General features: G+C 41.3%; 1 protein-coding gene across 1 annotated transcript in view; it reads right to left on the bottom strand.

Moving 5' to 3' along the window:
• efhd1 (EF-hand domain family, member D1) overlaps positions 1–18,679 on the bottom strand; it is a gene marked incomplete at its 5' end in the record, with an annotated part of 106,358 nt that overhangs the window by 38,638 nt on the left and 49,041 nt on the right. The window contains one exon of the mRNA XM_080025150.1: positions 13,402–13,536. Within this exon, the coding sequence (XP_079881276.1) occupies positions 13,402–13,536 (135 nt within the window). The remainder of the gene's footprint in view (positions 1–13,401; positions 13,537–18,679) is intronic.

The following is an 18,679-nucleotide window of genomic DNA, read 5'->3' as shown; positions in this document are numbered from 1 at the left end:
TGAACTCGACGTCATTGTAAATGAGGGTCACCCCTCAATTGGTCTCTTGAGGATAAATAAAAGTTAAATGAAAAAATGAAATGAAAAATGTAAACCTGGCCAGCTCATGTTTATATATGTAAACCCAGTTTGGCAGTTGGGACCATTTGGGCAGCACCTGGGGTCAGCACAGAAATAACCATTCAGGATTATTTTGAATCTGTATCATGGACTAGACTGATTTTGGAGCATTACTTGGCCCCTTCCTGACAAGCTAGCATGACAAAACTGTTAGTAATATATACTATTCTGCTCTTGCTCTCGGTTAGCTTAGCTTAGCAGATATCTAACAGGAAGTTGGTTCCTTGAAATAAAGCCCAGGATACAAGATAGGGTTTAGGCCTTTGATAAGTTTCCGATTACTTCAGATGTTTTGTAAAACTGTAGGAAAACATACAAAAAACGGACTTTACTATATATTCATAGAGACAGTGCGGAACGCGTCATAATCGGAGGCCACGCCCATCGTGGGGGAAAACAATACACAGCGCTCCATCCACTTTATATTGAATGACACCCGTATTCGGCAAACAAACTTAATAAAAACCTAATACGACATGTCTTTCACAAATACACGTTACTTTCTTTAAAGCCACGACTCTTGTCTGTCTATACGAGCTATTTTTGTGAAAAATGATTGAGTAATTTTCAATATCGAGACAAAACTCTTAACTAATGTATGCTGTATGCTTGGCTAATGTTAGCCTTCTGCTGTAGGCTAACCCTCACGGACCGGAAAAAACACCTCAATATTGAAAATTACTCAATTATTTTTCACAAAACAGCTCGTATGGACAGACAAGAGTTGTGGCTTTAAAGAAAGTAACGTTTTTTGTAAAATGGATGTTTGAATAAGTTTTAACTAAGTTTGTTTGCAGAAGACGGGTCTCCTTCAATACAAAGTGAATGTAACGGTGTTCAACGGTTTCCCCCAAGATGGGTCCAACCGGACAAAAACACCTAAATATTGAAAATTACTCAATTATTTTTCACAAAACAGCTCGTATAGACAGACAAGAGTCGTGGCTTTCAAGAAAGTAACGTTTTTTTGTTAAATGGATGTTTGATTAAGTTTTAATTAAATGTGTTTGCAGAAGACAGGTCTCCTTCAATACAAAGTGAATGGAAGGCTGTTCAATGTTTTCCCCCACGATGGGCGTGGCCTATTTCATGCACTGTCTCTATTCAAATGAACACACACTATACAAAAGCTGCAACTATCTTAACACGAGCATAAAACAAATGAGCAGCCATTAACAAGGCTTTTAGGTCCCGCTAGCTTCAATGCTAACTTACAATGCATTCTCAATGTAAAATGCTGCCGTGATTAGCATCGCCAAATTTAAGTTAAAATTAAACACTCAGAAATGAAACAAACATAGTTGCTATGCTACACAAGTGATTAAGAAGCTTTAAACATAAATACTCACAGACTGAGACTTTCTCAGGACAACAAAGCTGAGAATTAACTGACATGCTGTGCTCTCTTGCTGGTTGCATCAAACTAAACTAAGGTACACCAGGAGGGTCAAAAAAAACAAATCACACATGCAATGTCGTTTTTAACCACCAGTTGTCTAAAGCAAAAACAAATTGTGGGGGCAGAAAAGATACGTTTGGTTTCAGTTTTATATGATAGCTTAAGCTAAACTTAGCTCAAAAAGGAAGCTCACCAAAGCTTCTGAAATAAAGTAATGTAAGCCAGGCAAACAACTAGCTAGCATCTTAAACTTACCAGAAGAGCCATCCTCCAGGACCTCACCCTCTTATTTTTCAGAGACCTGGTTTGATGACGACTCCGACATGTTCTCCTTATGTTCGTGAAACACTTTGGATGGGCGTCAAGCTGGCGTCAAACCGGCGTCCAGCCGGCGTCAAGCTGGCGTCAAGCCATCTTCCGATTTTACAACTACCTTCAAAATAAATGATCTGAGGCACAAAACCGATCATACGAGTCATATTCATCATAGATTGTGAAAAATATACAACGTTCTCGGGGCATCTAATTTTAACACTCACTCAACATGTGCGCGCACACAAAGAGGTGAAAGAATCACTTCATAGCAAAAACAAATATATTATGCTAGATGCCAAAAGACAACATTTTGGAAAGAGGGATAAAAATCTGTGACTTTACTAAGATATGGCGCTGCAAACCAAACTCAGAAAACTAATTTTTGAAGGTACTTCAACTAGAAAAACATTAAAGCTAATCAAATACCTTCACCGCTCTAACATGTCGTTTTTCTAATTCTCATTGTATCCACCTTGAGAATATATAGTACTTAGTAACTGTTAAAAAGGACTTATTACCTTAATAAGCATTGTTCATAGAGCATAGTTAACTGCTAATAATTGATTAATAAAGATGTGTTTACCTTCATAAAAGCAACAAACAATGCTTAGTAAAGGTTTAAATGTGTATGACTGCTGTATGTTTGAGGTGGTGGTCGGAGGGGCCGTAGGCGCTGAATGGCAGCCACGCTTCCCTCAGTCTGCCCCAGGGCAGCTGTGGCTACTATGGTAGTTTACCACCACCAGTATGACTGTGTGTGAATGAATGGAACCTGGAACCTTGTAAAGCGTCTTTGAGTGCCTTGAAAAGCGCTATATAAATCCTATCCATTATTAACAATGACATAACAGGCAAGTTAGTAAGACTCAATAAATAGGTTTGTAATGCTTTTATTAACAGCTATCAGAAACTCATAAGACTTTTATTAATGCTATTAAGCCAGTGGTTCTCAACCGGTGGGGCGCGCCCCCCCGGGGGGGCGCGGACACTCTGCCGGGGGGGCGCGAGGGGGATGGAAAAAAAAAAAAAAAAAAAAAAAAAACTTTTTTTTTTTTTGTAATTTAAATTTTTTTCCTGATATGTAGCCTAGTTCAGAGATGATATGTATTTTTTTTCTTTCTTAACTTTTTTTGATAGGTAGTTGCCAAGTTCATCACACAAACACTCCAATCCACTGATATGAGATCAGTTTGCAATTTTCAAGTACTGAATTAATGGTAGGACTGTGGCCACTAGAACTGGTCTCTGGTCAGCAAAGGTCTTGAAAACAGCATAAGTGTGCTTGTGACATGCGTGCCACCCATGCATGTGTATGGGCACGTGTCCCAGCAGATTTTTGAAATCTGAATAAAAAAATATAAGTTTGTAGTTAGCAAGTGTAACATGTTCTTAGGGCAGAATTTCATAAATAAAGGTTTATTTTTTTAGCAAGATATTTGGTCAAAAGCTAGTTGTCCGTCCCTCTGTCCAGTTGTTAGGCATCTGGCTGCTAGCAAGTTATGTTGTCTTGCTAATTTTACTATTCATCTGAACTGAAATAAATATTGACTTTTTCCTTTATTATCTTCGCCAGAATGCACCAGAATGCTTAGATTACATGTTAAAAACACAAAAAAATCTTCTGGGGGGGATGCCCCCAGACCCCCCTTTAGGGGTTTAGTTTTCTGACAAACATTACAATGGATATTAACATGATTTGGGCATTTGGGATTATAAATCATCTTTGAATTGGTTGTACAGCATATCACATGCTATTAATTCAGGGGTGCGATGGCCACCCCACTCTAGCTCTGTGGCCCACCTTGGCCACCCCCAGTCAAAATTTCCTGGAATCGCCACTGAGACACTCACAACTCCGCGTTCAGGCTGCACAGCACATTAATCGCAGGTAGCATTTTGAGCTAAATCTGGCCACTTTCCAAATCCAAGACTCAATAGTTGAAACATTCTCTGAACTGGGTTGTCAGACAGCAGTGTTTCCCATTGATCATAGACTTTGTTTTGTGAAGCTTTTTCATAACAGGTATACCTATTGTAGAATTTATTCTGTGTATGTTCTATTTAGGCTACTATTTTCTTCTCTTCTAAGGAGATTTAAAAAAAAAACATTTCCTCAGTGTCTCATTGATACAATCTCATAATTAGCTTTTAAAGTGCACCAGAATTTAACGTTAAAATATAAGAAATTTCCGGACCCCAACCCTAAACCCAATGTTCAACTCAAAGGTGCGCCACTGGCCTAGCCCTTGTGATAATAACAATAATAGACTATCTATCTATCTATCTATCTATCTATCTATCTATCTATCTATCTATCTATCTATCTATCTGTGTAGGGTGGTGTGTGTGTGTGTGTGTGTGTGTATGTGGGGGGGGGGGGGTGTCAGGGTCGGTGGGGGGGCCCAACTGCAATGACCCAGCTTTGGGGGGGCCCAGCTTGCAGAAGGTTGAGAACCCCTGTATTAAGCAATCAATAAATAGTTAAGAAGTTTCTTATAAGTGCTTATAAAAGTCTTATAATCACACTGTCATCGATTCGTTGAGTCGCGCGATTAATAAGTCACTTGCAGGCGCGGCACTGTTTACATCCAGCCGCCGACAGGTTCATGCACGCCCACAGCGAGCCTTCCGCACGTGAAGGATCGCTTCACGTGCGGGAAAGCTATAGTGTGAGCGGCCACAGCTTGTATTTTGGTCATATCTAACACTGGACTGCAGGCCTATATAAAAGTGTTGTACCTTTGCTTTCTTTGGGTTAAAAAAACTCCTTCAACTCAGTATCCGTCTAGTCCAAAAAAAACTCTGTCAGCTGCTGCTGCTGCAGACGGTGTGCAGACGTGCTAGGAGAGTCGGCATCGGCGCATCAACAGTCATTCAAAGCAGCGGCAGTAATCACACAACCGAACGGTGTAGAAAGTCCCGTCAGTTAAAAATAGTGATCCAGATTTTAAATCCATGTTAAAATCGGAAGGATATAGAGCTAGTTAGCTTAAAAAAAAGTAGCAAACGTGTCAACTGTGATGTGTTCAGGCCGGCTCAGTAATATGATTGATGTGTTCAAATGCAACTACATGCCACTAGGCATAAAGGGCAGTAAGTAAGTAAGTAAGTTCAAATGCAACACAAAAAAAAGAAATTTGAGATTTTGGCGAAACTTGTTTTCCCAGCAATATAAAATAGATAGTAAAGATGGAATTATGACCTGTTTAATGTCCTATCTTGAGCTATGATCATATCAGCAATTAAAGCAATAATACAAGTTCTATTTCAACAAAATAATAGAAAATTATCAATTGTGATATCAATAAAGATTTGGATCGTTAAGGAGTCTTGAAAATGGTAGGCTATCAATATCAATAAAAATTAACGATTTCCTGTCATCTGAGAGAAATTAAGATGATTTAATTTTTTTAACAGTTAGTATTTACCGGTTAAAAATATTATCGGTTGACTGGTTTACCATGGACATCCCTTATACTGTATAAATGTATATCATACATTGTATGTTTTTTTTGTGTTATCCCAGTTAAGTTTATTATAATTGTTTTATCATTTAATATTACTTTTAATAGTTCCGGGACGTTGGAGCAATAACCTGGTGTTTTGACACTTCAGTCTGCACTGTGAATTTGAAGTAATGTTCAGTTTTTGAATAAAGATGCGGCATTTACAAATGTTTCTTTTTTTTTATCAGATTCATCGATTAATCGAAAAAATAATCGACCGATTAATCGATTATTGAAATAATCGTTAGTTGCAGCCCTACACTTATATATAGTCTTATTAACACAAATTAATGTTAATAAGCATCTAATAAGGTCCTTATTACCTATTAACTAAGGCTTACTACAAGAACCTTAGTATAAAGCGTTACCGATGCTCCAAAGGTTCTCAATAGGGTTGAGGTCAGGGGAAGATGGGGGCCACACCATGAGTTTCTCTCCTTTTATGCCCAAAGCATCCAGTAGCCCCTTTTACATAGCGTTCCGGATTGAAAGAAGATTCAAGAGATTCAAGATTGTTTTATTGTCATATGCACAACAATTACAGAGTAGTCGCTGGCAATGAAATTATTTAGTCTTGGGCTCCTCCAACAGTGCAATAAAGAAAGTGTATAAGTATAAAAGAAACACAAGTGTGTAGCTGAGACTTAAATAATAAAAAAGCAAAAACAATAATAATAGTAATAATAATAATAATAATTAAGTGTATAGAGGAACACAAGAATAGCAGAGACCTAAATACAAAACTAAATAAATGTAAACAGACGTGTTTATCCAGATGTCGACTGGTATAAAGTGGCATGTTATAAAGTGACATGTTATAAAGTGGCGAGTTATAAAGTGGCATGTTAGAAAGTGTCATTGTGGTGAGCTAAGTAGCTCAGGAGTTCAACAGTCTTATTGCCTGTGGGATGAAACTGTCCCCGAGTCTGGTGGTGCGAGACCGGATGCTGCGGTAGCGTCTACCAGACGGGAGCAGCTGAAACAGTTTGTCGCTGGGGTGATGAGGGTATTTAAAGGCCAGGACACACCGGCCCGATAATCGCCGTCGTAGAGTCGGGAGGGGGCCGGGACACGAATCTGTTTGGTGTGTGCCGTGAAATCGGTCATCGTAGATGTCGTCGGGCTGGCGGCGGAGGAGGGCTAGCGAATCAGTGAAGCCCGGAAGTGAGGCGGGTAGCACAAACAGCTAACAACAGTTAGCCATCGTTTTAATGTGTTTGTTTGTTTCGTTCAGCGAGTACTCACATGCATCAACCCTTGTTAACAGCTCGACACCATGCTCGACACTCTCTGCTAAAAATGGTGCTCTTTATGGTCCATAAATATAAATACGTATTTCTATCTATGTTTATGGTCTAGAGAGCCATCCCATCATTTCCGGTTTCTGTATTTTTTCGGGCCACAAAACAGATTAGCGCCGCCTGCTGTTATGGAGACATTACGTACCGCGCAAGCGCAGAGCGTACGGAAAGTCAGCAGTGTGTTCTTAGCACTTTTTCGGCCGCGACGGGAAGACTGGAGCTCCCTGAATCGGCAGTCTCCATTTTCGGGTAGTCGGACTAGTGTGTCCTGGCCTTAATAATCCGGTTAGTCTTCTTCCTGCAGCACTGAGTGTTGAGGTCCTACATGGATGGCAGCTCCGTCCTGGTAATGTGCTGGGCAGCTTTCACCACCCTTTGTAATGTCTTACAGTTGAGGGCGGAGCAACTGCCATACCAGGCGGTGATTCAGCCAGTCAGGATACTCTCTATGGTGCACCTGTAGAAGTTGCAGAGTATCCTGGAGTCCATGTTGAACCTTCGCAGCCTGCGGAGGAAGAGGAGCCGCTGTCTTGCCGTCTTTGTGATGGCGTCGGTGTGGTGAGTCCAGGTCAGGTCCTTGCAGATGTGGACCCCGAGGAACTTGAAGCTGCTGACTCTCTCTACTGCCGTCCTGTTGATGGTGATGGGGGCGTGCCCGTCTCCCTGCCGCTTCCTGTAGTCCACAATCAGCTCCTTAGTTTTGCTGAGGTTGAGATGGAGGTTGTTGTCCTGGCACCAAGATGTCAGGCCTCTCACCTCCTCTCTGTACGCCAGATCGTCGCCGTCGGTGATCAGGCCGATGACGGTCGTGTCGTCAGCAAACTTGATGATGGTGTTGGAGCTGTGTGTGGCCACGCAGTCATGTGTGAACAGGGAGTAGAGGAGAGGGCTGAGCACGCAGCCCTGGGGTGCGCCGGTGTTGAGAGTCAGGGTGGATGATGTGGCGCCTCCTATCCGCACTGCCTGGGGTCTGCCCATCAGGAAGCTCAGGATCCAGTCACAAAGGGCGGTGTTGAGACCGAGGTCCCTGAGCTTCACAGCGAGCTTGGAGGGCACAATGGTGTTGAATGCTGAACTGTAGTGAATGAACAGCATTCTCACATATGTGTGAGAGGGCAGTGTGGAGGGCGAGGGCGATGGCGTCGTCTGTGGACCCGTTTGCCCTGTATGCGAACTGCATGGGGTCCAGTGAGTCAGGGAGGGAGGAGGTGATGAATGATTTGACTAACCGCTCAAATCACTTCATGACGATGGAGGTGAGTGCTACTGGGCGGTAGTCATTGAGGCAGGATGCTTTTGACTTCTTGGGGATGGGGATTAGGGCTGGGCGATATGGACCAAATCTTATATCACGATATAGGTAATTTTATATCACGATATGGATATATATCACGATATAGTATTTTTCCTTAAAATTCAATGGATTACAATAACTGTACTTAACTTTAATCACATTAGATTATTTTCATCTTTTGCTTGGAACTTAAATTTCCATACAAACTACCACACCAGTCTGGCTTTAGTCAGTCAGCGCAAAATAAAAATGACAGCATCAAACAAAGAGCCTACATTTTCCAATTGATAGTAGCCTATATCAAAATAATGAAATACTTGAATTTTCCTGCAGTATTTGCTCATCTTCGTTTAAAAAAGCTGTCAAAATTAACTAATGAGCAAATGTCTGGTAATACTTTAACTCCAGCTTCAACACAAATAATATTTTCAAGTTTGACATGTTTTAAAGTTACATAAAACTGTCTCCAACAATAACAGCACGGGGGTGAAGCCCCGAGTAGGCTAAAGATGTCATTATTAGCCAGCTAGCTCACGAGAGCTAACCCATGTAGTTTGCGGCTTAAAACAAGCCAACTCTGCGTCACGGCAACAGCACGCTGAAGCAGCAAGCAAGTTTCCTTTGCCCGATGACATTGTTGACCGTTAAAACCAGCTGCTCTGCCACCGTGACACGGAGTTGGTTTGTTAACTGTAAAGTGACGGCGCACCGGAGCTATGGAGCTAGACAGCTAGAGCACACATGGGCATTTTACGGCCCGCAGGCCAGACCCGGCCCGTGGGCTGTCTCAGTCCGGCCCGCGACATCCACGGAGAAAAGAAGAAGAAGAAGAATAAAAAAAAATCCCGCATTATAGAGGCTTATGAGTTTGAACTGCAATACGATCTGATTGCAACAGAGGGCGCTATTTTAATTTGGAATGGGTGAAAATGCGCTTCCTTGACTCTTGCATAGACAGTTTGATGATCATCAGGATGAGTGCTGTGAAAAAGAGGAAAGTTGATTCGGAATGTCGTGTTTTTAACACCGAGTGGACTTCTAAATATTTTGTTACTCATGTGGGTTCAAAGGCTGTATGCCTAATATGCCAAAATGCAATTTCTGTTTTCAAAGAATATAATATTAAGAGACATTTTTCGTCCAAGCATGCCAACTATGCCACCAACCTATCGTCGCAGGAGAGAGAACAAAAGGCCCTGAAATTGTCCTCCGATTTAACCGCCCGTCAGAATACTTTTGTGAAGCAGACGGCCATACAAGAGACAGTCACAAAAGTAAGCTACATGCTGGCTCATAAGCTAGCCAAACACAGCAGGTCGTTCTCAGAGGGCAAGTTTGTGAAAGACTGTATGGTTGAGACTGCTAGCATCCTGTGCCCTGACAATAAAAGTCAGTTTGAAAAAATCAGTCTGTCTCGTCGGACCGTTACCAGGCGTGTGGAAGTGATTGATAAAGACTTGTCTGATAAACTGCTAAAGAGAGCAGCTGACTTCACCTATTTTTCCATAGCTCTGGATGAGAGCACCGATATCAAAGACACCGCCCAGCTACTTATTTTCATAAGAGGGATCACTGATGAGTTTGAAATCGTGGAGGAATTTCTTGCCTTGGAATCGATGAGAGGGACAACGCAGGGCTGTGACCTTTACGAATGCGTGTCAGGATGTTTGGAGAGATACAACCTGCCATGGACTAAATTACTGAACGTGACCACATGACGGATCTCCGAACCTCACCGGTAAAAACGTCAGACTTTTGCGGAGGATACAGGACCGGGTGAAAGATGACAATCCCAACTCACATTTGATTTTCCTACACTGCATCATCCACCAAGAATCCCTGTGTAAATCTGTGTTGCAACTGGATGATGTCACCAAAACGGTGGTAAAACTCGTAAACTTAATCGATACAGAGACAATGTGTGCACTATCAATCGGCAGCAAGATAACTGCCAAAGTTGTTAAAACAGTGTGAGTATTAAAAACCACTGTCTATTTTTTTCTGATGAGCATTTCAATGCAATAATTTAGTTACAACAGCTGGATGCAATGTTTTTTTTTTGTTTTTGCAATGTGAGTAATTTCTCACAGTTGTAATTTAAAGGAGTTGTGTGTTTCTCCATAAATAAAATCATATAAAAAGCCTAATATTTTCTTCATTGAGTGATGCAGGTCTGTTACACAAATATAACAGTCTCACTGAATCATATTGTTGCAGAGTTGTTAATTGTAATATTCATGATCATGTATTTGTTTAAAAAGGGCTAGTGAATAACACAATCAAGCCCACCAAATCTATGTACCGGTAGTTTAAAGTAATTCTGCACTAAATATTTCATGTTTAAATTTTATTTCCAATTGTGTGGCCCTTCACTTACTTTAACGAAGTCAGTATGGCCCACTGGAAAAACATATTGCCCACCCCTGAGCTAGAGCAACAGATGAGGCTTCTTCTGTTGCGGGTAGAGAAGCTGTATTGCAGCCCAGAACTCTGCTGCAGAGCCCCCGTGTGGCGCGGCGGTGTAACTGCAGTGTAACTGTAGGGACTCGGAGGGACAGCTGCCTCCCGCTCCATCTATGCTCCCGCCACAGGAACTTTTTTTCTCTGCGATATAAACGGTATGGCCAAATCTCTCCCGGTAGACACTTTCATATCGTCCACGATATGATATCGTCATATCGCCCAGCCCTAATGGGGATGATGGTGGACTTTTTGAGACATGTGGGGACCACAGACTGGAGCAGTGACATGTTGAAAATGTCTGTAAACACACCTGCCAGCTGGTCTGCACACACCCTGAGAGCCCGGCCAGGTATGCCATCAGGTCCAGGGGCCTTGTGTGGATTAATCCTTTTGAAGGATTTGCACACATCTGCCCTTGTTATTGCTAGTGTGCAGGGGTCCTGGTCCGTCTGTACTTCCTCAGCCGGAGAGTAGCTCTCAAAACGTGCAAAGTAGGTGTTAAGGTCATCTGGAAGAGATGGAGACACTTCCTCAGTCACACTCGTAGTCCCTTTAAAGTCAGTAATTGTTCTGAGTCCGGTCCACATGTGTCTTGAGTTGGATCCCTCAAAGTTGGACTCCATTCTGTCCCTATATTGTCTCTTAGCAGTGTTAATAGCTCTCCTGAGTGCATACCTGGAATTGCTGTACTCCTCCAAATCACCTGAGTTGTGGGCAGCAGTCCGTGCCTTAAGTTTGGCTCGGACTTCTCCATTAACCCAGGGCTTCTGATTGGGAAATGTCCTTACAGTAATCCGCGGCACGACGTCATCAATGCATTTGCCAATGTAGCAAATAACCGCGTCCGTGTGTGTGTTTAAATTGTCGTCCTTAAACACATCCCACTCTGTAGTGCTGAAACAGTCCCGTAATGCAGAGTCTGATTGGTCAGACCAACGTTGAATGGTCCGTGTCACCGGCCTGTCACGTTTGAGTCTCTGCCTATAGGAAGGCAGAAGCAGTACTGAGCTGTGGTCTGATTTGCCGAATGGGGGTCGTAGGAGGGCCTTATATCCGTCGCGGAAGGGAGAGTAAACATGGTTGAGCGTGTTTTCGCCTCTCGTAGGAAAGCTGATGTGTTGTCGGTATCTCGGCAGTACTTTCCTCAAGTTGGCTTTATTAAAATCCCCAGCCACAATGAAAGCAGCCTCGGGCCGTGAGGTCTCCGTCCGGTCGATAACTTCATACAGCTCGTGCAGCGCTTGGTTGGTATCAGCGTCCGGTGGTATATAGACTGCTGTGAGCACAACCGCTGTAAACTCCCTGGGCAAATAATAAGGTCGGCATCCGATCATGAGGTGCTCTAAGTTGGGAGAACACTCTGATGAAAGTACCTCCACGTCTGAACACCACTTGTTATTCACCATGAAGCAGACACCTCCCCCTTGCTCTTCCCCGATGTTATTGTCCTGTCCTGGCGGTGAATGGAGAATCCGTGTGGAACAATGGGGCCGAAGGGTCGAGCCAAGTCTCCGTGAAAACCATAACATTACAGTTCTTAATGTCCCGTTGAAACGCCATCCTGCTCCGTAGTTCATCCAGCTTGTTGTCCAGTGACTGGACATTCGCCAGAAGAATACTGGGGAGAGGAGGCCGGTTCTCACGTTTCCTCAGCCTGACCAGGACTCCAGCCCGGGACCCTCGCATCCTCCGTCTCCTCCATTGTCCAGGTGAAGCAGCAGGTAGCCAAGGTAGATCGCTATTGTTTGCTGGTGGTGGTGAAAAAGTGTTTTCCACCGATGATTTAATGCGCAGAAGTTTTTCTCTATCATATCGTATGATAGGACTCGCTTTGGCCGTTCCCCTGTTACCGAGAGTTAGGCGTAAATACAAAAACAAACTAGTAAAATAGAGTAATACAAGAAAAAGTTGAGGAGGAGCTTGAGACACGGCTGCCTTCCTCGGCGCCATCTTCTCCAGAGGTGCTTGTAAACAGCGTCAGGTGTGACGTAAACAATTAGCACCGCGCCGGTCAGCTGCTTTACAACAACAACACTGGCCTGTGAATTGAGAGCAGAAGTGCTGGAGCTTGCAGTAAGAGGGCCGTATGTTACTGTCCCCACGATGTGCCGGTTGATCTCGCTACGCGCTGAGTCCAACATCTCTGGGACTGTTAACCAAACTGACAAATCACTCCGCTCACTGCTTCACCTCTGTGTCTGTGTGTGTGGGTGTGTTTGTGTGACAGGTTGGCTGTGAGCGAGTCTCTTTGTAAGGGCAGCGATCTGCCAATCAGACATACACATACACACAGTGTGTGAAGTCACGTTACTGTAGACAGAAATAAAGTGTGGATATACGCTCAGACTTAGGATAATAATAGCGGCGGCGATCCGGTCGCAGCCTAGCCTAGCTCAGCCTAGCTTTCCCATTGTAAAACTTCCCCTGGGCAGAAATAGACTCATAAACTCTGCAAAACGAAGCGTGGGGGTTTAGATTGAGCAGCGGACTTTATGACCAGCTAGATTATACGCCGTTCCCTTTATTTGGTGATTTTTACGGGACATCAGGCCGCCGTGGTAAATGTTAAACACATGTCCTTCAACTGCTAACATGGTCGCATGTTTAGAAGGTAGGCTATGGAACGTCAAACGCCCCCCTGTTCCGCAACAACAAGCTGGCCGCATTTATACAGAGAGGCGGAACTGCTACTCAGTCTTTATCAGGGCAATTATTATTTTCAACTATTTTGAAAGAAAGTAAAATCCAAACTAGAGAGAACGCAAGCTCCATATCTGCAACTGCAACCGCAACAGTACTAAAATTAAGAATAGGGTGCTGCCCACTGATGACGCTGTGACCAATCAGTGGTCTGCAGTGTATCACATCACCATTTAGAGTCTGGTCTACTATGGAGTAGGGACCAAATAAGTAGGTACCAGGGACTTTTTCATAGTCGAAAACCAAAATAAGTAGACTAAAAGTAGAGAAGACCCGGTACCATGTAGTGGAAAAGCTCCATACCTTGGCTTCAAAAAAGTCTTTGGCCCCCATCACTCCCTCAGTGGAGACGTCGATCTCAGATAGTTTGGCCAGAGCCATCAGACCACTCTCCTCCTGCAACTCTCCAGCTGCTGCTCTCCGGAAGATCAACAGGAACTGCAGAGAGAGAGAGAGAGTAGAACAAATTCAGTAAAGAAAGTATTTTTTTTTGTGTTAGTTGTAATTGAACATTTTGTATCGGGCTAATGTGAGCTTACATAAGCCCTTGTGACAGACACCGATCTGAATGAGTCTTCAAATGACAAACAAAGTTTGATGTTGAAATCTACCTCAGCATTTCTGTATAGCCATCTGTGTTCATGTAGAGTAGACATACTGTAGATACTGTGTGCCTGATGATTGATTGATTGATTAAATTTATTTCAGACATATCAAAATTACTAAACAAAATGAAAAGCATGAAAATACTAACAATTATGTTCAAATGATTTCACAAAAAAATTAAAATTAAAAAACGCGGTCCCAGCTCCTGCTCGGGCTTGGCCCCCTAACAAAAATAAACAAATTACATATTGAATTGATATGCCTGAAAAGGAGTAGGAAGCAGTATAAACTTATTTAATCCTACCCCCTTTTCCACAGCTCAATAATTCATATTGGTTATATTAGCTTACTGTGTTCCTTATAATCTCTTATGCAATCTTTACAATTTGTTATACTATATTTGATACTTACAATCCATACAAATATTTATTTATTTATTTATTTATTTATTTATTATTCTTTCGGACAATTCCACACAATACACAATTTTCTCTTGCAAATATTCATACATCATACTTTGTGTTGTCCGAAGGGAGACGGAAGAAGCCAAAGGCTTATCAGGTCCCGCCCCCATACTTGATATACTATAATTGTTTTATATATACACAATCAATATATATATATATGTGTATATATATATACACATATTTGTATATATATATACACAATCAATATATATATATATATACACAATATATATATATATATACACAATATATATATATATATATACACAATATATATATATATATACACAATATATATATATATATACACAATATATATATATATATATATATATATATATATATATATATATATATATATATATATATATATATATATATATATATATATATATATATATATATATATATATATATATATATATATATATACACACATATATACATACACATATCTATATATATATATACATATATATACAGTCATATGAAAAAGTTTGGGAACCCCTCTCAGCCGGCATTATAATTGACTCTGCTTTCACACAAAAAAATATAAAAGTGGTATGTCTTTAATTTACCAGGAACAGCTAAGTACTGGGATGTTTTCCAAACAAAGATTTTTTGAAAAGCAGTATTTAGTTTTATGAAATTAAATAAAATGTGAAAAACTGGCTGTGCAAAAATATGGGAACCCTTGTGGTCTTGCTGATTTTAATGCATGTAACAGCATGTACAACTGAGGACTTTAAACACAAAGTTGGTTGGATTATGTTGTTAAGCCTTGCACCTCATATAAAGGTCTGTTTGATCATGATAAAAGGTGTTTTAGGTGCCTAAATGCAAGTTCCACTTCTCTTTGACTCTCTGCAGAAGTGAGACAGAATGCGATCATCAAAACAGCTCCCAAAAGATCTTAAAAACAAAGATTATTTATTGTCATGGTTTAGGGGAAGGCTACAAGAAGCTTTCCCAAAGGTTTCAATTGTCAATTTCTACTGTAAGGAACGTTGTCAGGGAATGGAAGGACACAGGCACAGTTGCAGTTAAACCCAGGTCTAGCAGACCAAGAAAAGTACAAGTGCGGCATATGCGGCGGATTGTGAGAATGGTTGCACACAACCCAAAGATCACCTCCAAAGACCTGCAAAGACCAAAACATTTGTATGGGCGGGTGATGAGAAGGAAGCCCTTTCTGCGCCCACGCCACAGATACAGTTGCATGGAGTATGCAAAAGCTCATTTAGACAAGCCAGATTCATATTGGAAGAAAATGCTTTGGACTGATGAGACAAAAATTAAGTTATTTGGTCTTTATAAAAAGCAGATGTTTTGGTGCAAATTGCGCTGAATTGTTGAACGATGTACAGATACACAATCTGCAGCCAGATGTTCTTGCAGGTCTTTGGAGGTGATCTGTGGGTTGTGTGCAACCATTCTCACAATCCTCCACCTATGCCGCTCCTGTTTTTTTCTTGGTCTGCCATGCCTGGGTTTAACTGCCACTATGCCTGTGTCCTTCCATTTCCTGACAACGTTCCCTACAGTCGAAATTGACAATTGAAACCTTTGGGAAAGCTTCTTGTAGCCTTCCCCTAAACCATGACAATGAACAATCTTTGTTTTTCAGATCTTTTGGGAGCTGCTTTGATGATCCCATTCTGTCTCACTTCAGCAGAGAGTCAAAGAGAAGTGCAACTTGCATTTAGGCACCTAAAATACATTTTATCATGATTAAACAGACATTTCTATGAGGTTCAAGGCTTAACAACATAATCCAACCAACTTTGTGTTTAAAGTCATCAGTTTTACATGCTGTTACAGGCATTACAATCAACAAAACCACAAGGGTTCCTATATTTTTGCACAGCCAGTTTTTCACATTTTATTTAATTTCATACAACCAAATACTGCTTTTCAAAAAATCTTTGTTTGGAAAACATCCCAGTACTTCGCTGTTCCTGGTCAATTAAAGACATACCACTTTTATATATTTTTTTGTGAAAGCAGAGTCAATTATAATGCCGGCTGAGAGGGGTTCCCAAACTTTTTCATATGACTGTGTGTGTGTGTGTGTGTGTGTGTGTGTGTGTGTGTGTGTGTGTGTGTGTGTGTGTGTGTGTGTGTGTGTGTGTGTGTGTGTGTGTGTGTGTGTGTGTGTGTGTGCGTGCGTGCGTGCGTGCGTGCGTGCGTGCGTGCGTGCGTGCGTGCGTGCGTGCGTGCGTGCGTGCGTGCGTGCGTGCGTGCGTGCGTGCGTGTGTGTGCGTGCGTGTGTGTGTGTGTGTGTATATATATATATATATATATATATATATATATATAACTGTCAGTTAGGGCCGTGAAGTCAGTCGGCCGGAGAGTATGTTTGGTAAGTTTCCTTTCTCTTCTCCCTCGGTCAGGTGTGAGAGCGTGCATGTTGCCGCAGTAATCCATCATTCCACATGTGAAACGTGTTTATTTGAGTTTATGTGAATCACCTGTGTGTGAGTAAGTAGCCTACATGCAGTCCCGATCGCTGTTATAAGTTAGGCTATAGCCTAGTTTATGCATGTTATTAACGGCCACGATTCTCGGGTCGCAACAGCTGTTGTAACGTCTCCTCACGAGCTGAATTTAAGCCTGTGTTTCTTTTCCTGCGATCTATGCTGTGTGTGAAAATAAAGAGCGGATAAACCTTACTCCTCCCCTCCTAGTCTCATGCTTATAGTCTGACGTTTTTGGCCATAAGTGGTGTTCTGGCCGACACCTCTGAAGTGAAACCTGTGATACAAACAGATCAGCGCGGTACCGGTACATCCACCAGTTTCCTCCGCTACAGTGTGGGTGTGTGTGTGTGTAGCCGACGTTATGTTGATGTCACGTATTAATCACACACACCTCTGAAAACTGCAGACGTTTGTTTCCTCCCGTGAACGGAGCAGAATGTTTCTCCTGTTGCTTCCGAGAGCAACTGCCAGCAGCGACACAGACGTGGCCGTTAGCAGCAGTTATAGGTCCGTGGTTAGTAGTTTAAAACACCGACTAGCGTGCTGCTATGTTTGGCCGCGCGCAGCTACTGATCCTGGGTCAGCCACAACGATAGAGTGACTGTAGTGTAGTGCGGGTGGGATGCACGGGGCGGATCATTCTGCACATGCGTTAAATGCGTTAAAAAAATTAACGCCGTTAATTCCAGAAATTAATCACCCTGCGTTAACGCGTTAATTTTGACAGCCCTAATATATATACAAATATATATATATAAATAAATATATATATATATATACTAGAGGTGGGCATAGATTAATTTTTTTAATCTAGATTAATCTAGATTAATTTTGAAATTAATCTAGATTAATCTAGATTAAAATGGCTCATTTGAATTCATTCATAATATGTGTGTGCTCCCTAAATAATGACTCAAAGTAAGTCTTTGAGAACGTGTTTCTCAAGCCAGGTGGCGCATCAGACCAGGGGCTCATCTCCTGTTTCCAACATGCATCACAAACTGCTTGAGGAAGCTGTTCTACTATGATAATTGGTGATGAAAATAAATAATGTTCAACAAGATGTACTTGTGTTTACAAACTGTTTATTCAGTTAAACATGAACTTTGAACTGTAGGCCATAAGAGGTAACGATGAATTGTTTAGGGCTGCAACTAACGATTATTTCAATAATCGATTAATCGGTCGATTATTTTTTCGATTAATCGATGAATCGGATAAAAAAAATAAACATTTGTAAATGCTGCATCTTTATTCAAAAACTGAACATTACTTCAAATTCACAGTGCACACTGAAGTGTCAAAACACCAGGTTATTGCTCCAACGTCCCGGAACTATTAAAAGTAATATTAAATGATAAAAAATTAATAATAAACTTAACTGGGATAACACAAAAAAAAACATACAATGTATGATATACATTTATACAGTATAAGGGATGTCCATGGTAAACCAGTCAACCGATAATATTTTTAACCGGTAAATACTAACGGTTAAAAAAATTAAATCATCTTAATTTCTCTCAGATGACAGGAGTTAATTTGTATTGATATTGATACCATTTTCAAGACTCCTTAACGATCCAAGTCTTTATTGATATCAAAATTGATAATTTTCTATTATTTTGTTGAAATAGAACTTGTATTATTGCTTTAATTGCTGATATGATCATAGCTCAAGATAGGACATTAAACAGGTCATAATTCCATCTTTACTATCTATTTTATATTGCTGGGAAAACAAGTTTCGCCAAAATCTCAAATTTCTTTTTTTTTGTGTTGCATTTGAACACATCAATCATATTACTGAGCCGGCCTGAACACATCACAGTTGACATGTTTGCTACTTTTTTTAAGCTAACTAGCTTTATATCCTTCCGATTTTAACATGGATTTAAAATCTGGATCACTATTTTTAACTGACGGGACTTTCTACACCGTTCGGTTGTATGATTACTGCCGCTGCATTGAATGACTGTTGATGCGCCGATGCCGATTCTCCGAGCACGTCTGCACACCGTCTGC

The sequence above is a fragment of the Ammodytes marinus genome, assembly GCF_949987685.1.
Source record: "Ammodytes marinus genome assembly, chromosome: 3".
Taxonomy (NCBI): Eukaryota; Metazoa; Chordata; class Actinopteri; order Uranoscopiformes; family Ammodytidae; genus Ammodytes; species Ammodytes marinus.
This window is presented reverse-complemented; position numbering and strand designations above follow the sequence as displayed.